At 36.9% G+C, this 21,796-nt stretch overlaps 1 protein-coding gene across 1 annotated transcript; it reads right to left on the bottom strand.

Moving 5' to 3' along the window:
• Window positions 1–553: 553 nt before the first annotated feature.
• Pomp (proteasome maturation protein) lies at window positions 554–15,922 on the bottom strand. Its single transcript, XM_047552947.1, has 6 exons — window positions 15,781–15,922; window positions 13,311–13,408; window positions 11,962–12,022; window positions 8,145–8,246; window positions 4,599–4,692; window positions 554–718 (listed from the first exon to the last, which is right to left on the bottom strand). Exons 1-6 carry the CDS (start codon window positions 15,781–15,783, stop codon window positions 651–653), a joined length of 426 nt encoding a protein of 141 aa, XP_047408903.1. The 5' UTR covers window positions 15,784–15,922; the 3' UTR covers window positions 554–650.
• Between the last annotated feature and the right edge of the window lie 5,874 nt (window positions 15,923–21,796).

The following is a 21,796-nucleotide window of genomic DNA, read 5'->3' as shown; positions in this document are numbered from 1 at the left end:
CTTTAACAGTGTTGCTTGCTCATATATCAAACACATATTAAAATCATAAAGTACAAGAGTTTAATCTACATCTGCTGGTTGCTTTAATTTTTCAGTTAAAGACAAAATCAAAACCCTTGAAATTACACTTTTCATCATAAAAGAATCAAATAGCCATAATTCTAAAATACCATCAATATAACAAATATTCTTCTCACAGACTATACTGAAACATGATAAATATCAATGTACTCAATTTGAGGTGCTGTCATTGAAATCAATTACAAATGTTTATTCTGAAAGATGTTGCTATGAAGCTGTTGACTGAAATATTGATATTGGTTATTTTTAAATATTAAACTTAATGAAATATCTAGAAAGTAGGTTGAATTAGAACCTATTGACAGTTTATAATATTCCTGAAGAATAATTCTGAATGACAAAGAAAGTTATGGTTTCAATATAAATTAGGAGCTTGAAAATCATCTTCCTTTAGTGCTTTCAACTGTCACATGGTCATAAATTGAAGACTCAAATAATTTCAAATAATCACAGATACTTTTTAGGCAGAATCTCATGTGTCAGTACTTTTAATGTTGTATACATCGAATTATAACAAAAGACAACTATAACAAGATGCAGCCCATCTGATTCATGAACAGCACACTATCTTACAGTAAACCGAGTTTATATTCCACCATCAAATGTGGTTCGCCCATTAGTTCACTTTGAGATGGATCTGAAAGCAAACAAAAACAAACATTTTAAAAGATTCTCAAAAAAAGATAAATTCAATGACCTCACTCTCATGAAAACTGAGAACAGACAAAACTAATCCAAAGTGACAGAAAAGAGAATAGTGGTTGCTGGGGCCAGGGTTAGGCAAAGGGACCAAGTTAACTTTCTCGAGTAATGAAAACATTCTACAGTTTGATTGGGGGAACCCAGCTAAATGGACTTATTAAAATCCACAGAACTATACATTTAAAAGCAGGTGCATGAAATGGCATGTCAGATATATCTCAATATAGCTGATTTAAAAAGAAAAAAACAGATTGAAAAGTTCTCCTTTTTCAAGATTCTTAAAAAAAGAATTCCCATTCACGTTATAACTGTGATTATCAAGAATAACAGTTCAGTATAACCAATGCCGAAGTTTCCTTACTGGACTACGCAAGAGACTGGAAATTACTATATCACATCAGTTCAGCTGTAAATACTCCACATCTGTTACACCACAAAAGCAGCCTCAGTAACAAGTGACACTGCCATGATTATTAGTAATAAACTGCTGTATACACTGCAAGCATTCAAACTATAAAACTTCTTAAAAGATGCCTACACATTAGTACAAAGCAAAGGCAAATATGTCTATAGGCACTGTTTTGTGTTAATGAATGAGGAAAAAATAAGAACCATATATGTGTGTTTGTGTGCGGGTGAGAGAGTATAATATGTACTTCAAGATATACAGAGTATAATGCTAACTATATATACCTATCAAAAAAAAAAAAAAAAAAAAGGAAGAAAGAAAAAGGTAGCCGGGCATAGTGATGCATGCCTGTAATCCTAGTGGCTTGGGAGGCTGAGGCAGGAGGATCCCAAGTTCAAAGCCAGCCTCAGCAAGAGCAAAGTGCTAAGCAACTTAGTGAGGCTCTGTCTCTAAATAAAATACAAAATAGGGCTGGGAATGTGGCTCAGTGGTTGAATGCCTCTGAGTTCAATTCCTGGTACCAAAACAACAACAAAAAAGATAAACACAAAGCAATGCCAAGTATTTTCTGACGATACATATTTCTACAAAGACACAAGAAAAAAGTCTAGAAGAAAAAAAGTAACAACAGGTAACTAAGGAATGAGGCACAGAAACAGGATCTGGATAATCATGAGGAATCTGAGTTTCATAGGTAAAGTTTTAAATTCTTAAGCACAGAACATTCATTTAACTACAACTTTCTTTTTAACTTTACTTTTTAAAACTTCTTTCTTTATAAAGAATGAGCTATCCCTTGCACACCATAAAAACAAGGTATGCAGAGTGAGGTTCCAGCATCAGTGTTGTCTTGTGAACTCACTGTAAGACTGAGGGAGGACCAATGAGCCTTGGTTTATCCATCTTAAAAGTGAAAAGGACTAAAGTGAATGAAAAGCACTAAGACAAAGTCCACTTTTGACTTTACCAGTGTCCTCCTGGTTAAATGAACAGAATTTTCTTGGTCCAGCATTTCACTGAGGAATAAGCAAAAATTTCATTTTATCTCCAACAGACTTCATACAGTGCTTATATTAACAAACTACTTCCTCATTATAGACTTAAAACTATACTCTGGGTCAGAGTTGTTGATGAGAGAGTGGTACATGTGGAAGAGCTTTAAACACTATGGACCAAGCACCTTACAAATAAACAAGACAAATATCAAGAAGTACTATACAAAGAATTAATATAAGGTGAGATAACAAAGAGAATGGGGATACTTTAGGTAGTCAAGGAAAGCCTCTCTGAAGAAGTGACATTAAAGATGGAATCTGAAAAACGAGGAGAAAAAAATATTCTAAGCGGAAGAAAGAACCTAAGTTCTAAGTTACCTGTATCTTATGTAGTTACCCACAAAAGGGAAACCACCCAAAGGGCAATGCAGTAGTCTCGTTGGGATAAAAAATCATCTACCACAATGGGGTATCTTTCCAGCTTAATAACTATTTTAGAGAGATGCAAGGAATTAATTAAACGAGATGTCCACCAGACAGTTAAAGACTTTTTAAACATGAAATTATATCACTTTACACCTCTGCTTAAAACCATTCAATGACTTTGAGCTGCAATATGAATAAACTCCAGACTTCTGTTCATGATCTGCAGGCCTTGGCTTATTTGTTCCCTATCTAGGTCAAAGACCTTGCATTATTCTACTCTATTTTGCTCAAAAACCCCAGTCACATGAGTCTTCTTACAGTGCTCTCAAGTGTACTAGGAGACAATTCTCGATTGGTCTCTCACAACTCTGCAACTCATGGGAGCACAGATACTGCCATTGCTCTGGACTATCTTTTCAAGGCTGTTTCCTAAGTGCATAGCCAAAGCAAAGGCGCACAGAATGGGCAGATTTAACGTCCATTCTGAGATTCAGGTACCTGAATCATGTAGTTCTTCTTGAGAAACAAAATACACCACTTATGTAGGCATTGCCTGACCCTCTCTTACCATGCTGTCCTGTGGGAAGTGGGAAACCAAAAGAAATGCTGATACTCTGGCTATTGTTATTGCTATGAGTAATAAATTGTCCTTTGTTTCCAGGAGTCTGGTGTCTTCTGCCAGTGTCCGTGAAACCACGGCAGGCTAACTTGTTAGCTTATAAGTAGGTAAAAGCTCAAACCCTTCAGAGTTCTTTAGTTTGTTAGGTTACAGCAGACCTTGGACATATTATTTCTTCTGCCTGAAAGTCTTTCCTTTACTTTTAACTCAACTAATTCATATATCTTTCAGAAATTAACTTGGAAATGTCATATTCCCAGAATTTATCCCAATTTCTAATTATATGCCAATTGTTTTCTCTGCTTAACATTTGCCTCGATTAGAAAGAAGATACTTACTTTGTTCACCATTGGATACTGAGTCTAGCCCAAATGCCTGACATATATTCAATTGATTAAATAAATCTTCAGTAAGTTCCTCTTCCTTTCTTGGTACAGAATTACAGAAGCATATTTTCAAATGAATATATTTTTATAACTAAATAAAAGTAATGGTAATGCACCAATAAAAAAAAAAATGGGAAAAATACCATGTAAGTGATGATTGAGGGTAGAAACTAAAAAAAAAAAGAATATGCAGAACCTATCACCTTACTAGTTTCAAAAAAGCTTAGAAATCCAGGCTTTCCTGCATTCAAAAAGTTCCCTCAGGGAAGATTCTCAAAGAGACTCACTAGACTTCTGTTGTGTCCACAGCATTTCCTTACCAGACATAATCAGTCAAGCAAAACTAATAAAACTTAATCCTGTTGTTGAGTTTTGTGTTTTTTCTGTACTGCAGGGCTTAAAGAGCAGAGACAGTACTGCACAAGATTCTATTTGTTTATCTTCCTCAGAACCAGAAAAAATAAGAGAATACTGCTCATTGTTCTTCATTAAGTCATTAATCTTACACATAATACAATCACTTAGGGATTTTGTTAAGAATGACATTCTCCTCACCACCTAATGAAACACAAAAATTATTTATGGGGACTATTTAAATATAGAAAAATTTAATCTTATTTGTTTCAGTCATGTTAAAAACTAGTTACATCCTACAAATGCTGTGAAAACTGAAACAACAATCATTGTTTAACCAACAGAGGATTACTATATCAGACTAACACATCAGATTTGATGCTTACAACATGAAATGAATGACTATCTTGACTGAAATGGCTATGACCACAGAATTCACAAGAACAATCTTCACTTTAAAAACAGTTCAAGGACAGTTATTACCATTAAATTTTACCTTACTGCTGTGAATAAGAACAAGTGAATTCAATCAATGTAAGCTCTATCAACACAAGAATTCTGTTTTGTTTGCAGTTGTGACCTTGTATATTACAGAGTTCCACAAAAAGATGCTGAATGACACTTACCATTAAGAATATCTTCAAATCCAATAGTCTCATCATTACCCCTTAAAATATCCAGGGAAAGATTTGAGCTTGAAAGAAATGGAAGACGCTGAACCTTTGAGAAAAGCAGGAAAGAGCAAAATTAGGAAAAAAAAAAAAAAAAAAACAAGGGAAAAAGCCAGATGTGAATATGAAATCTGATTTCATATTTTTCATTCTATTTGAAAAGTTCACAAAACAAAATAGTAATTTAACCAGTGAGGAAGAAAAAAAGTCACTTCATTTTTTAGATACAAATCAAACTTTTAAAAAATTTCTCAGGATTTTTTTTTCTTAAATATGATACGGAAATTGTAGCTCATATTAACACTTAATCCCATCAGGTTTGCACATATTTTGAAGTTTGGCTACTATCCAGGAAAACTACAGTATGTATGACATGATAAGATGAAAATCCTAGAGTTTATTAACACCTTGCCTTGTTCCTGATACACATGGGATGATCAAATTCTTGAACGAATTCCAATTCAGTGAAAACATTATTCTACTTGCTAAAAGAACTATTTCATTTTGTGTGTTGTTTTGTATAACTCATAGTACAAATATTAGGTATATCCCTTCAAATAGTGATGGTAACCAGAAATGTCAACCAAAGTCACTTTTGAAGCCTTTAAAAATATGATGCCTCTCTGAATCAATGTGATCTCTTTTTTTCAAGTTTTACATTAATACACCATAGACTGGTACCCAAGTACAATATAGTGAAGAAAGCATGGGCTTGGAGGCAGAACAATATGGATTCAAATTCTGACTTTTTCACTTAACCAATCACATAGCTTAATGCAAGTAATCTGACCCATTCCAGTCTGTTTCCTCATCTAAAACTTTAAAATTATGTACACGGCATATGGTATAGTCACTGGCACTACACAACAAACTTTAATGTAGCCAATCCAAAATTTCAGTCTTTGTTCTTGTTAGTTGTCCAGCAGTTGTAACTGAAGTCAGTGCAGATACTTTTGGATACTGCCAAAAGACTTCCAAAAGAGTAATAGATGGTCAATGACTAATGACAGCAGGATTTTTCAAACAATTATACATTCAGAATCTAAGGAGACAGTTATAATCAGACTTTCCCTTACAAAACATGTACTCAGACTGAAGGCATTAATGCTTTTCAATTACTAATGGCCTTTAATACTATTTAGTCTTTATAATGTGGAAAAAATTCTCTAGTCTATCAAACCAAAAAGAAAAAAGGGAAATGAGGAGAAAAGTGGAGAGGAAAAAGAAACAGAAACAAAAGCCTATAAATTAAGCTAGCAGTGAGGTGTCCAGCAGACAGTGAAATCAGAGGTAGAGACCTGAGAAGGCATCAAAAACAGGGATGAGCTACCAGTCATTATGTATCTTGATAAGCAGGAACTGCAAAAGTATAGGGTTCAGGAAAAAAAGTTGAAATTCTAGGTGAAGATTCTGAATTATAGATCTTTAAAAACGTGGGCCCAAAAGATGAGCAATATGTGACTGAAATATGAGTAACAGTAAATAACAAAATAAAAAGTCAAAAATTCTGTGCCAAACATATTATTTCATTTAATTTTCAGAATAACCCAATGCTATTCTTATTGCTCTCTCCAGTTCACATTAAAAACAAATCCAAAAAAGCAAAAAACACTGGGGTTATAAAAGGTCTCTAACTTATTTGAATTTTTAAGACTAGAAAGTAGCACCAAGATTCAGGCCCAAGTTAATCTGATTTAAAGTCATACTTTTTTTAGAGCTTTATTCTTGGTAGTAAGTCTTCAAAACAGCTTCGAGAATAACTTATCCAATACAACTGACGGCATTAATATAATTTATTTTAAAGACAAAATTTTTGCTAGGTCTGAGAAAGGAATCCATATGAATAATAAAATATGTGCAAGACAAAAGGTCAAAGAACATAATCAAGGAATGCAGGTAGTTTAGGAAGGTGTGGAAACAGTTCAAAAACAAACAGAGTCACATTAAGGAGCTGAGTTTTATTTTGAGGGCAAAGTAAGGTGAGTAACATGATAAAATTTGTTTTACAAAGCTTATTTTGGCTACAGTGTGAATAGGTTTGAGGGGCAACAGGGTGAATGTTGCCATAATCCAGATGAAGCATGGCAAGTTAAGAATCAGCACAGTAGATGGCACACACTTGTAATCCCAGAGACTCAGGAGGCTGAGGCAGGAGGATCACAAGTTTAAAGCCAGCCTCAGCAACTTAGTGAGACCCCCCATCTCAAAATAAAACATAAAAGGGCCAGGGTGTGGCTCAGTGAAAAATCAGCATAGCAGATATAGTGGATATGATGAGAAGATCATATAATGTGCTGCCTGTTTTGGGGAAGGGAGGTGGTGAAGGAGTTGGGGATGAGGCACTGAGTGAGATAACCAAGGCCAATACTTCCACTTCTACCCTAGGCAGAAATCTATCCGTATGTGATATGAAGTATGTAAGGAATGATGAGTCATTCTGTATTTACACATGTGAAATGTAATGTACCTGTAGGACTTCCAATTGGAAAAGTGGGTAGGTTTGTAGTTCATGAGAATTTTAACTTGGGAACCATCAGCATGTAAATAACTAAAGCAATAGGAACAGGTAGGAAATAGGGTGAGGAGAAGACCAAAGATGGGGTACTAACAAAATTGGCATTTAAGGGAATGGACAAAACAAAGGAACCTACAGAGAGACACCTGAGAATAAGATTTCAGAGAGGAGGGGAACATCAGGAAAATGTGGCATTCCTAAAAGACAAAAAGCCATGAGGGTCAAATACTACTACTGAGAGCTCAAATCAAATGACAGATAAACAATGTCCACATTGCTTTTACCAATATTCTAGTGTGATGGAAGTCAGAATACAGTGGGTTGAATGTATAGGAGGGAAAGGGCCACATACAGGTCACATAGGCAACTTCTTAAGAAGTTCAACTTGCAGAGGCAAACAATGTAAGAGAAGTTTTCATGAAGAAATTTGGGATTTACATAATTTTTGTTTTATTTTAAAAGACAAACAAGATTTTAATATATGTAAATGCTGCTGATGAGACGGCAAGGAGAAAAAGAAGTTGAAAGCATCAACTACAGAAAGGGAATTCCCTGAAGTAAAGTGATGTAATATAATCCAGAACACAGGTAGGGGGCAGTTCTAAAACACTTGGGAGGAACAACTTCCAAGTACTTTTTCTTATGCAACAGGTATACCCAGATATAAACTACATAACTCAATACTACCTGTTGGATACTCCTATAGCATCTCAAGTTCAACATAACCCATAAAAAGCAGAAAAACAATGAACAGTAGATACAGGTTAAGATTTCCAAACTGAGCCTGTAAGTTGAAGGAGTTTTTCATTTAGTGAACTCTTTTTTAATTCTCTGATGGAGGAATTAAGGCTCTATCCAAAAAAGGGGGAAGCAGAATAAGTTAAAAGGGAACAAAGAAAGTAATACTTACACTGCTATTATGAAAATAGAAGCGCCTTTCGACTGATGTCAATAGGACAAATCATAACTAAGCTCCACAAACTCACCTGCTGCACTGCCTTAAATTCCATTTGCAATTTTAGAGGAGCAAATAGACCTTGGATGTTTCTCAGTGTAGAAAAATTCATTTTATCTTGGTTGAGCTGGAACTACAAAAGATAAATTAAGTATGTTACACTCAATATTTTGCTTTCAAAACAGCATCGATACATACACAACACTTGGATAAAAGATTTTAATATTCATAACTAAAATTAAAACTTTGAGTAGTTTCTTCTGACTAATTTTGGAATATTTCTGAGCGTATTATCCAGCTTACAGGTAGATTTCACCAGTGTAAAATTATTACCTGACTTTTAGATTTATAAAACTAATAAATTAAGGAATTTTTTCACTTTGCAAAAGGATACTTATAAGGCATAATTATATTTCAGTGCTTTTGAGCAAGAATATCGCAAAACTGGTAGAGCAAAGAAAATATGTAAATAAGTTGAGATCCAGAAACCATCACACAGAGGACAAACTTAACAGAATTTCTAAGCATGAAAGCATATTATTTCAAACGACTTCAATAAAATAAATAATTACACATTGTAATATGTTGTTAATTAAACTTCAATATTTAAATTCCACTTTTGGGGGGCAGTCTTTTTGGGGGGTACTTTTAAAAGGCTAATCAACCGGTATTGGTTACTAATTAGCAATTTTTTTTTCTGGAATCCTATTTTCACTAAACAGATATTAAGAAACCTTGATCCTAATTTAATATTCCTCAGACAAAATAAATTGACATGACTCTGGATCTAAAATGTGGTTTCCCAAAGTAGTTCTTAAAGACAGAATAAAATATGCAAACAGACTGCTATGAAGATCTGAATTAGACAATATAATTATAATGAGATAAAAGTGAATTCTTGTGATTTTTTTTATTATACTATACACTCTTGGAAGATTTGTTTCTAATAGTCATCAAAAAAAATCATATTCATCAAAAATCTACTGAGGGATCAGTGCTTGTCTGGAATATGACTGGGGGCCACAAATACAAAAATGTGAAAATAAGGTATCTAGCAATACTGTTTTACATCAGCTTGACACAGCAAAATTTTCACAGAAGGTCCTTAGGGAGAATTTGTAATATTTTATGATATAATCTGAAGGGTTTTCTTTAGAATTACCCTCATGATAAATAAATATAATTTCATGCAAAAAATTCAATTTATATAAATTCTGATGAGTGCATTCAACTTACATGATATTAAAATGCAAGTATCAATAAGATATACTCCACATATGTATTATATGTCAAAATGTACTCTACTGTCATGTGTGTCTAAAGAGAATAAAATTTTTTAAAATGCAATTATCAACCAACACATAAATTAGCAATCATGTGCAAATTTAGGTTTTATGGTGATGCATAACAAAACAGAAGACACCACTACTGACACTGTGGAACAAGTAGTTCTTGTACTATAGGATGTTTGGCAGCACCCCGACCTCTACCCAACATACACCAGCATTAACAAACCCCCACAGCCATGCCATCTATGAAGACAAAAAACATTTTCTGACATTTCCATCAGAATCCTGGGGTGCAAAATGCCCCTACTGCTGAAAATCAATGTTAAAGATGATAAGGATGATTGATCCATCACTGTCACACTGCAGCTCCAATCATGGATGGTTGCTAGAGGGTAGCAATATGCCAAGGAAAACGCTACTGCTAACTCCCTTTTACAGATGAGACTAAAACTTAAGAGCGATTAAGCAATTTGTCCAAGTTTACTTAGTTAATAAGCACGATGTCAATGTAGTTCAACTACACAACCCATGCTAAAGAACTTCAACAAATAACAAGTACCACAAAAGTTCAAGAGAGACGGGATGGAGGAAAGAAAGACAGTTATTAACTGGTTAAGTAATTAAAGAAAAATACAGAGAGAGAACACCTAAGCTGAGTCTCCAAAGACCTAAGAAGTTTCTAGACTCTTCACCATTTTGGCCAATCTCAGTCAGATTTGTCAGTGTCTCTTAACATGTATTGCTTAGAACAGAATCAATATTCCAGATTTAGTGGTCAGACTAATGCATAGGAAAGTGAGAATATAATCTTCCTTGATTTGAGCCTTGTCTCATTAGTAGAGGCCAAGAAAATGTCTTTTCAGTAGTTAATGCAACTAGCTGGCTTATAATGAGCATACAGTCAATTAAAATTGTCAGGTTTTATACAGTAAGTCATGCTTACCCCTTCTAAATATGTATAATTCACATTTTTTTTTTTTTTTTGGTAACCCAAATGCAGAACATTACACTCACCTCCATTAATGTTTTTCTTAAAGTTTTGGCCTAGTCTTTTGCTTTATTCTGCCTCCATTATACAATTCAATAATTTGTCAAAATGAACTACCCATACAAAGCATTTTTTTTTCCCGAAAACCCAATTTACATGCTTTCTATGGTTACCATCAAGTATCTGTAAAACACTTAGCCTTCCTAAGTGTTTACCATACTACCTAAGATGCAGGTAGAGGTCAAAATCCCTACCAAAATGCTCCCTCTAAATTGACAATTCTTTAGTCATTGTTGTCTGGGTAGTTACCAACCAAAAACACTCTTACTCTGTCCATAATCTACCATCTTATCCTCAAGTTTATCCCAGGTAGGATAATTTGATCCTTTGATTGGCCCACTTGGTAATTTAATAAAAAAATGAACAAAGATTAACTTGTTATGAGTAGTGATCACTGCTTACTGTACTAAAAAGCTCCCAGTCATCTACTTAGCAATCTACTTAAGAACAGTGCCAGGGATCAATTTTACTACAAACTACTTTTTGATTAGATCCCTTTTAGAAAAGTGGAATAGTTATCCATCTTTAGTCTACAGACAATTTTCACTTCTCCATTATTTCTCAAAGGATGATCAACTATGGTTTCATAATCATACACGTGTGCTTTTCAGTCTATTCTGGGTTATTAACTTCTGAGCCTAAAACCTGACTGCACTAAAAGCAACTAGGGGTTCTATTTTCTCATATTTGAACCTCTACTTCATAATTCTATCATATGTTCTACTTTTTCTTATTTAACAAGATTTTTCCCCTTGCTAAAGAGGAAGGAAAAAGAAAGAAAGGAATAAGTGATCTGTTACCTAGGTGACACTCCATCATCCCCAGGAGTGAGATACAGCTTTCTTATTCTAAATGTATATTTAAAACCTCTTAATCTGCTTTTAGATCATCTGTACATGCGATTCCCTCCTTGGGAGTGACTTTTTCCCATTCATGTACCTGGTGAACACCAATCTAAACTGTTCAAACTCCCCTCCTAAATAGAGCCTTCCAAAATCCCTAAGCAGAAGTGGTTGTTGCATCCTTGGTCTTCTCTAGCACTTTATGCAGCCTCCTAGCCACTGCTTATCTTCCCTGTTAAATTTAAAGTTTCTTAAGAATGGGGATTATGCCATAGACATCTGTGTAACTATGGATCTGTCTCTCAGCAATTTGGAAATGGAAGGCTTGACAATGAGGTCAAAGCTAGAGAAAAGTACTCAGAAATCAAGAGCAAAAATGGTAGGGAAAAATTGCTTTTTTTTCAAATGAGAAAAATATTATGAGAGGAATGGAAAAATGGACCAATCTTTAGATTTGTTCATAAAATAGGTAAAAAAGGATGTGTAGAAAGGGACATTTAGTGAAGCAGTCTAAAGATAATTCAAAAATCTATGCCAGAAGGTGAACTGAAAATAAAGCCTCATTGTCAAATCCTCACCAGAATTGTTTTAATCAACCACAAAATTTTACTAAAAGTAATCTACTTTTCTAGTAGAGGATAAAATTAAAAACATAGTTAACATACTTACATTTTTTTCTGATAATTCAAGAGGATGACTGGGCAAAAGTTCATTTTTCACACAAGAAAAACTGGAAGGAAACCATATTTAAAAGATTATAGATCACTCACTACCCACTGCTCAAAGCTGCATCTATCAAGGGTATGACTACAACAGTATGCCATAAGGGTTGGGGTGCAACTGAGTCATGGAGTGAGTACTTAGCATGCACAAGGCCCAGAGTTCAATCCCCAGGGCCAACACACAAACAATAAAAAGTATGGTATGAGAAAGCTTTATATGGGTGATAAAACTATCCTCTATTTTTACTATGGTGATCATTACAGGAATGGACACATACATTAAAATTCATAAAACACAATAAAAGAAAAAAGGTCAAACATTCTATATCATAATTATTCAAAAATGCATTTACTGTAGACATTGTTGGTCGAGACTTCAATCACTAGAGTTGCTAAACAATGCTCTATATCTAGAAAGAATGTAACAAATATGTGTTTATTATCATTACTATATCTTTTGTTACAAAACCGTAAGGAATTATATGTGTCCCAAGACACCAGCTTAAGAATGTCATTCTACCATAATAAAAGCAAAGCCTTAAAATTAGATTTTAAAAATTCAAAAACATATTTATGGGGGAGGAGGCATTAACCCTATTTGGGTTAGCAGAAAAGTGACCTGCCAAGAGAAAGAACTACCAGAAACATGTATCTAAACATATTTTAAAGACACAGAAACATAAAGTATAAAGGGACAAAACTGAGTTAAAGCTGGGGGTGGGGGACCAGCAGACAACACTTACTGAGTGCTTACTAATGTCAGGTACTCTTTTAAGTATTTTTCAGGTATTAACGCACTTACTTTTCAAAACAAGATACATACTATTATTAGCCTAGTTCATAGATGAGGACACTGGGACACAAAGCAATTAAGTAACCTACCCAAAAGCATACATCCATTAAATAGCAGAGCTGGGTTACAAATCTAGGTAGTCTGAGTCTAGAGTTCATCCTCTTAACTGCTATGTTCTAGTATCTCCCAAATAAGAGTAAATTACTCTAATAGTTAATAAGGAGGCAAACTGCCTTCCAAGTTACCGGTAGCAAAAAGAAAACCCTACCAAAGCACACTACTGGATACCATCTACTAAGAGGATGCCTTATGCTAGGAAGATGCTTCTTCCACTACAGGAAACACCTAAGCCTCTTTCCCTTTCCATCTAAGGTATATTACTTGTTATCTCCCAATTTAAATATTCATTAATAACCCATCAAAATATTTAAAGCATTTTGTGGAAAACAATTCAGAGAAACATTTAATACAACAAAGTTAAAAGTCACAATTTCACCATGTACCCTTTCCGAAGAAGATCATGACTTTCAAAAGGCCCACTTGCTGAAAGTTCTGAAACTGGAATACTGTCTTTTAGTTGAGATCCAAGTCCTCTGGCATTCTACAACACAAATCAAAAACATTATTAAATACAAAAGGATTTTTTTCACGGAGAACACCTATGAGGAAAAAAAAAAAAGAAAAAGAAAAGGCATTTTTTTAAGCAAGAGAGAGAAAAGATAAGGACTGTTTTCTCAAAGAGTCCACAATCCTGAAAATTAGAACAGGAACATACAAGGTACAATAAGTAATAACAAAATTGGGAAAGGACTCCTAAGCTGATCTCTAAAGAATGACAGATTAAATGCTGGCAAAATTTTAAAATGGAAAGTCTTACATTGACGTTTACTCTAAAATTGATAGTCGTTTACTCTAAAAATGATAGATCAGATTTGCTTTCACTGAAGAGATCCCTCTCTTAGGTTGCAATGTCGTAACACAGAATGAAAAAGTTGAGAACAGAATCCTGGAGAATATCATTCCTTACAGACAAAAAACAAAGAAATGGGATTAAGAACAGACAGGACAATTAAAAAGGTGGTCACAGAAGATAAAAGAAAGAGGAATTTCAGAAAGTTTGGTTTCTATAAGAATGCATAACCTATTTTTTACAAATTTATCTCATGGGGCAATGTAAAACAAAAAATTAAAAAGAAAAAAATGGAGAATTGGGAACTAAACATTGTCATTCTATATATTTATACTATGAAACTTTTAAATACCAAATATTTATTAGGTACCTATTTGTGCCAGGTACTCTGCTAGATGCTGAAGAACACATCTACCTCACAGAGCTTCATCTATTGAAGAGATATTAACAAGCAAATAAAACATAGTAAATATTACAACAGGAAAAGCACAAGATGCTGACTTTAATTACTGGTTGCTTAAGTACAATATTCCTGCAATTCTGCATAAAAATACAAACCAGCTACAGGCAATGTGGTATCTAATCTTACACTATACCAGGAAAAACTATTCTGAGAAACCAGTTTTCTGACTTTTTAATTCATTTGTATACTTGTTTGGTCAGCTACTTTATCCTGTTTAGTGGTTTTTCATTCTCCCACCCCTGTCCAGCGAAAATTTCAACAGCACTCTACTGGGTCTTGCTGCTTGGGCTCACTCATTCTCCAAATCTGCGTAACAAGGTTTTCATAACATACACATCTTGCCCTATCAAAACTGATTCCAAAAAAAAAAAAAAAAAAAACCACACACATACAAATTTACTGATTCATCAATATCAATGTCTGAATAATAAAAGTCCAGAATACTTAGTGTGGAACTCAAAATCTGCACAACAGGTTCCCACTTTCCTACATACAGTCATGGCAGATCAGGAAAAGAATCTGGAATCAGGAAGAATTTGGAATCTAGTGTGAATCCTCACTAATCTACTTTGTGACTGCTAGCAAACCACACACTTCTCTGGCCTTTAGCACCAGGCAGCTGAACTCATTCCAGGACTAGAGTTGTATGGTTGTAGCTTTCCAAATGTTAACTTCTATCACAATCTTACATGGATGTTCTACTGCCAAAGTGCTTTATAGTAAGCAACTAAAAAAAGTTCTATGCAAAAGAAAAGGGATTCTAATCTCTGGGTTCTACTGTTATCTTTCTAATTACCTTCTTTAAAATATCAGGATTAATACTTAAGGTTTCTAATAAAGTAGCAAAGTAAAACAAATTGGTGAAAACCTAATAGCCAGTTAAATCTGGGTTCTTTATCAAACTTCTTTACAGTAATTATCAAAATTTACCAACACAAGCTTTCTAGATTTGGATGAATGGTCTACCAGCACTGCTGATGTCAGAGTCAGTGGCAAAGGTGCTTCAGGAGTCTTTAAAAATATCACAATTTTTAAATAGAAAAGAAAGAGAAAGTAAAAGAAAAGAGGGAGCAAACAGGAGAGGCAAGAGCGGATATTGACAAACTGATTTTTCCCTCCAACACATGGAATACTACGAACTCTGAAAAAAGTAAAGTAAGGCTGAATCATGCAACTGCAAACTGTACTTGTGGGTTGGTTATCAAGCAGTTAACAAGACGGGGAAGAGCGAGGATAGGTTTTGAGGGCTCTGGGCTCAACAGAGGTCATCCCTCAGGGAAAGGGTAGTCGGAGGTGACACGCCACAGAACGTTGCTCTATCGGGTTTGCCCTTTCCAAGGATCGTAAAACTCACAGAGGAGCATGAGGAAGAGGATAAAGCCGAATCGCTGCTCGCGGGAACAGAGCCTGAGCCCCGAGGCCCCAAAGACAGCCCCGGCCCGCCCCAACCCAGTGACTCGACAGATCTTGGCGCACGAGGCCGGCCTCGTCCCCAGGCCACAGCCGCCAGGCAGGATCAGGCTGGGACGTGGCGGCCTGCTCCTGCCGGGCCATCGGGCCGAGCCCGCCTGAAGTTCGGGAGGCCCGGAGGCTCACTCACCATGTTCACACCGCTCAGGGAACACCGCTCAGCCCCGTTACCGTCAGTCGGTCCTGCCGCTCACTTCCGTTTCCGGCCCCCCCACATCCGCCGGAAGTGCGTCCGTCCGGGCGAGGAAGGAAGGAGGGCGCGGGTTGCTGGAGGGAGCCGCGCGGGGCCGGGGCTCCCACGCCTGCAATCCCGAGGGGCCGAGGGCCAAGGGCGCAGTAAGGGTGTGGGCTGGGGGGAGGGCGGGGTGAGGACGGGACGTGCCGGAGGGGAGGGAGAACACGAACTCCACTTTTTAAATAAACATCTACGGTTCGTACGGCATTTTAAGTCGTGTCATCTGCTTTTGTAGGTATATCGCATTATTTTATACAAAATCTTTTACGGGTGGGCATTGCCTGAGGCTGTCTAGCTAGTAAGGCAAAAGCGGGACACAAGGCTTTTGCCGATTTATTTTTTAAAATCATATATCAAAGACTTGCTATGTTAGGAACCATTTGCTGAGGCTAAGACAAAAAATAAAGGACTAGACTGAGTCCATGGACTAGAGGAGAATGGGGACTCCAAGGTCTGGATCAGGGAAGGCGAGGACTTGCATCTTAGTAAATGTCATCATTTGACATTTGTTGGGCTCTTCGAACTACATATCAACACAATTCTAGGTGCCTTACAGGAATTATCTCCTTCAGTCTCAATAGCCTTATGAGGTGGATAAACTGCTGTTTTTAGGTGAGGAAATCAAGACAATAAAGAGATTTTTTAAAGTATGTCCAAGAACCCAGACTGAGCCCATAAGCTATGGTCATAAAGCTGTTGCTTTCCAAATGTAATGAGATGAAAGGCCTTACACTCTGCTACCATGTAATGGAGATGACTTAAAGAATCCTTGGACTGATAATCAAAAAATAAGACCGACTGGACTCTGGAGGCTGAGGCAGGAAGAGCACAAGTTTGAGGCCAACCTCAGCAACTTAGCAAGACTCTGTCTCAAAAAATAAAAAGGGCTATGGGTGTCCAGCATCCATCCCTGGGTTCAACCTCCAGTACAAAAAAAAAAAAAAAAAACTGACCAGTTTGGGGAGAAGGGCATTACTGGCAGATTACCTGTTTTAAAAAAAAAAAAAAAAAAAAAAAAAAAAGAGTAAGGTAGAGAGTAGTGTGAGATGAGACCAAGTGGCTGGAGGCAAGTTTAGGGATGAGGCTTTGTATTTAAAAAGCCATTGAAAGATTTTAGGGAGGTGATAAGGTCATATATGTTTTATCCACTGCCATGATTATACAACTTCTGAAGTTCTAAGTTAATCCACATACTAAGTATTCAGCACTGCTATCCTTATATGTCTTCTGGTCCTTCAAAATATCCATATTTACCTTGAGAATCGAGCTTGAGAGCTCAAATTGGTATGTCCTTCTGTTCAATCTGTTCCAGCTAAGGAGAAATTTTTAAAACTGCGCCTTAAAAAAAATCATTTTCATGTTTGTTGATTACTCACAATGAAGTCCATGAATCTTGTCTGATACCAGATTATGGAACTATAGAGAAGAAAGGGGCCTTTCGCTATACATGAAATGCCAATACTTTTCTAGAGGAATAGACATTTAAGTAAGCACTTAAAATACAATGTGGTAAAGGCTTAATAAAGAAACTGGGTCATGAAATAGCTGGGAAATGGAAAAAAGTACATTCAAGGAAGAGGAACTGTGGAAAGGCAGGGATTTGTGAAAGAACGTTATAATTTGTGCAGTGGAGAACATTTCCGTGTGTGGAGTTCTGAATGAGCAGGTAGAACAAGATGAAAGGAAGTTGGAGCAATTGGGGGGCAAAAGCAAGAGCCTTGTGTGATATGCTGAGGCATGGGAGTTTTTCTCGTGGGCAACAAGTCTTTTTACAAATATTTGGCGGTCTGGTGGCAGCATGACAGGTAGCCTGGGATTGAGAAGAAGGAGAAACCAGGTTACATTTACACTATTGGAATAGTCCAACCCAAAGACAGTGAAGGTATAAGTTGGTAGTAAAGCATATTAGAAAGGCTTTGGAAGCAGGAAAAATTAGGGATGAACCTGAGAATTTACATAATTGGAAAGGGAGCCAGAGGGGACTGTGCCTGGAGACAGAAGAAGTTGGTCAGGAGTAAGAAAGAAAACCAAACCAAAGTAGTATCTGAGAATTCAGAAGGCAAGAAAGTATTAAGAGGTTGGAAAGTAGTCCAAAAGAAGGGTTAGAAAATAGTTCAAAAGAGGCTAAAAAAGAGATCCTGAAGTCCTGAAAAATGTGTCTTTGGTGGTCACGGTGAAGACAGTTGTTTTAATAGTTCAGCAAAGAGAAAAAAGTGCAGCACACACACCAGCATCTATATCCTATTTTAAAAGTTTTGTTGCAGCATTAACTGATGCAGGGCATTTCTGAGTATGCTAAATAGTCAAATTTGATACCAGAATGACTTGATATGTTTACCTATAATATGTTATATAGTTTGCAGGTGTGAAAATAATAGCATCTAACACCCTATGCTCAGTTCTGTATACACATTTAAGTTAATCCTTAGTTACTCAGTGAGGTGGGCAGTACTGTTATCCACATTTCACAGAAGAAACTCATTATATGAGAAAAAGTACACTTTTTTTTTGTGGCATGCTGGGAATTGAACCCCAGACCTTGTGCATGCAAGGCAAGCACTCTACAAACTGAGCTATATCCCCAGCCCTGTTTTTTACTTTTTGTTGTCTTCCTTGACTTTACGGTTAAGCCAGTCTGATGACCTATATAGGCCAACTGAGGACAAGTTCAGCTTCATTCAAAAACATCTGACAAGAAGGTTCCTCCCATGTTCTATCTTCTTTCTCATTTGTCACCATTTGGATCCTTTCCTGTACTTCATCTTGCCAACAGAATCTGGGTCTCCTGACTTAAATTTCAGTGCTCACTAAAGACCTAGAATTACATTTACCCCATTTTGTTCTTTGAGATCAGTCCTGGGCACCCAAACTCTATTGTATTGTGCCTGTACCCTCTCCTAAAGGATGTTTTGTCCTTTTGACACAGTGCCTTGCATACTTTAGGCAAGGCACTCAAAAAGGCTTTAAAATCTAATATGTAGTGATTGTCTTTCTAGAACCCTCTAGAACTTGGGAGACCCTAGAAGAGGTGTGGAGAGGAGAGGTAGGAAAATGTTCAGATCTAAGGAATTGTCTGGGGCCAAGGAAGGTACAGTGTTAAGATAAACAAGTGACTGATGATGGCAACTCCAAAATCAATGGAGTTCTGCAAATGACATGTCACTTGTATGATCTAGTGAGCAAATTAAGTAAAATGATGGGAGCAGAAAGCAAATTCCTAGGAATCACGAACTACAGTACTGCTCTTTATCTTCAGGGGATATATTCTAAGAAAGCCAGTGGGTGCCTGAAACTTCAGATGGAGCTGAACCTTTTATGTTCTGTTTTTCCTACATGTACCTAAAATAAAGTTTAATTTCTAAACCAGGACAGTAAGATTAACATCAACAATAATAATAGAACAATTGTTATAATATGGTGTAATAAAGCTTATGTGAATGAGGTCTCTATATTGTACTGTAGATTTTAGCATCCTCAGCAGATGATTTTTCTTCTTATTAAATCTAGAACTTTCATCTTTTCACTCAAAGGAAGCACTTTATGGCCGGCTTCTCTTTGGCATATCTGACTAGCCAGCATCACTCTTCTTCTACCTTGTGGCCATCTTTAAATAAAATAAAGGTTATGTGAACCCACAAACCAAAACTGATAAGTGAGATGCCTACTAAGTAACTAACAGGCCAGTGGTATTCACTGGACAAAGGGATGAATCGTGTCCTGGGAAGAATGGAGTGGAAAGGCATATTTCATCACACTGCTCAGAACGTAGCAATTTAAAGCTTACAAATTGTTTATTTCTGAAGTTTTTCATTTAATATTTTCAGATCCATTGAGGGTAACTGGAATTGAAAGCAAAACTTGGGGTAACAGAACTACTGTAGTGATACAAACATGGAGGTAGCAAAGTTTTGTGCCTCAGTCTTTTCAGAAAGTTGTCAGTTTCAGAAAGAAGTAACGGGATTTAGGTTTTAAGATGAGTTCCGTTTCATGTACGTGGTGGGAGAGACCAAAGTTTATTAAGCAGATGTTAGAAAGTGTCAGCAAGAGTGACAATAGCCAGGAAGGAGCAGCAGCCAGAAGGAACAACCAGGGTGATGACTTCTCAGACACCCAGAGCAGGTGAGAGGGGGGTCTGTGGCAGGGACGGAGTCCTTAGGAATAGGAGAATAGATGGAAAACATGGTGAAGGAGAAGTCCTGAACTGTGGAGGAGGAACATGGGAACTACAATCTGATCACTACTGTTAATAGTGATGGGAGAGGGGCTGGTGGCTTCACAAGATGAGTTGAAAAGTAACCATGGAGAATATAGTAGCAGATTGGTAATTACAAGAACTGCTCAGGCCATGAGGACATAAATGAGGGTGAGTGACATCAATTCATAAGAAGCAGTTTCCCTGTTTTCTGCAGCAATTCATAGCAATGTGGGTTAACTAGAGAGGGGTCACAAACCAGACATCAGAAAGAGTAAGCAGGGCAGGAATTTTGGGTGATGATGTGGTACAAGGGGGTCAGAAAGGAAAAGAAAGTGATTAGAAGGAGTAAAGTTCAGTGGTATGCCCCTGGTATACAGCAACTGCTTCCTGATCTTCTGATATCCCTTTTCATTGAAAACCTTTTTTACTAGATTATTTCTCTGTACTTCAGGCTCCTTGAGGGTGTATCTAGACAGATCACAGTCTTTAAATATCCACTCCTTGGCACAAGAATTTCCTTGGAAGCATGTTCTGGAAAATAGAACCCTTGTAGAGTGTAGACTGATGATGGAACATAAGCAGGTGAATCAATACCGCTGAGAATGGTTATAAAGAGATGTAAAAGCACACTGGGCTGAAAATTTTCCATGTCTAGGGTTGACTCCTCATCCCCTCAAACATTGAGAAAGGGTAGTGAAACCACACACATGGGAGAAAGTAATGGTTGCATGATTAATGAGCAAGCAGTAATACTGAGGAGCAAGAGCCTGTGTGGGCACTTTTCTTGCCCTGAAAGTCAAGAAAAGTGGGAGGAAGAGGAGACATCACTGGATAAACTTTTGAGGAAAGTGGCACCATTTATGAGAAAGCCAGATTTCAGTGAGGACCAGGAGTTGAAAAAAAAAGTACTTGAAGCAAAATATACCAGGAAGTCCAGTGGAAGGAGCTAGTGAAGAGGAAGATAGAAATGAATAGTAGGTTCAGAGGCAGGGCAGATAACAGTAGCAGAGGAGCTGGTGGCATAGAGAAGTCAAGGTTCCTTTATGTGCCAATGAACCCTACACATACTTTACCATCACCTTTAACATTTGGTCACATCGACCTATTTCTATGTCTATCTCTTCAGTCCCATAACTCCTGAAGTCAAGGACTATACCTTAACATTATTGTATACAAATAAGTGTTTATTGAATGAAGAGCCTAAAAATGAAAGATTGAATGATTAATTGCGCCCAACAGGCAAGACAGACTAACCTGGTTGGGAAATGGGTGATCCAGGATAACAGGTTTGGAGCCATCTTCAGAAGAATCCTCCTGCGTCTGGAGACTGACTCTCAAGTTTGGCACTGCAAGCCAGGGTCTTGACTCCTTGTCTGGTTCCAGTGATATCTCCTTTCAATGGGTCTGGACTCTATAAGAAAAGGCATCCCACTACAAAGTCCATCATTCTGACCTGCACTGACATCAACAAGGACAGAAGTGTGTGATGGGATGAACACTATTAATGCACAAGTGTGCCTCACCTTCTTGCTCCTTGCTGGCAGCCACTTCTCTCCAAGCCTGCTTGGTCTTTTTCCCTCCCAGGCTCGGAGGACAGTTTTCTCAGCTGGACGGATTCCTTTGGGCTTTGAAAACAGAATGGGGGTTTGAAGAGGGATTGGCAGCAGGGACTGGTGATGGCATTTCTTCAGAGTTTAGGATACGAGAAGCATGAGA

This window comes from Sciurus carolinensis, chromosome 5 (assembly GCF_902686445.1).
Source record: "Sciurus carolinensis chromosome 5, mSciCar1.2, whole genome shotgun sequence".
Lineage (NCBI taxonomy): Eukaryota > Metazoa > Chordata > Mammalia > Rodentia > Sciuridae > Sciurus > Sciurus carolinensis.
This window is presented reverse-complemented; position numbering and strand designations above follow the sequence as displayed.

Coding starts and splice junctions, on each gene's coding strand:
- Pomp (XM_047552947.1), bottom strand. Junction 8,247..11,961: donor TTGAATTATCAGAAAAAAAT/GTAAGTATGTTA, acceptor TATCTTTTGTAG/TTCCAGCTCAACCAAGATAA. Junction 4,693..8,144: donor AATTTAAGGCAGTGCAGCAG/GTGAGTTTGTGG, acceptor CTTTTCTCAAAG/GTTCAGCGTCTTCCATTTCT.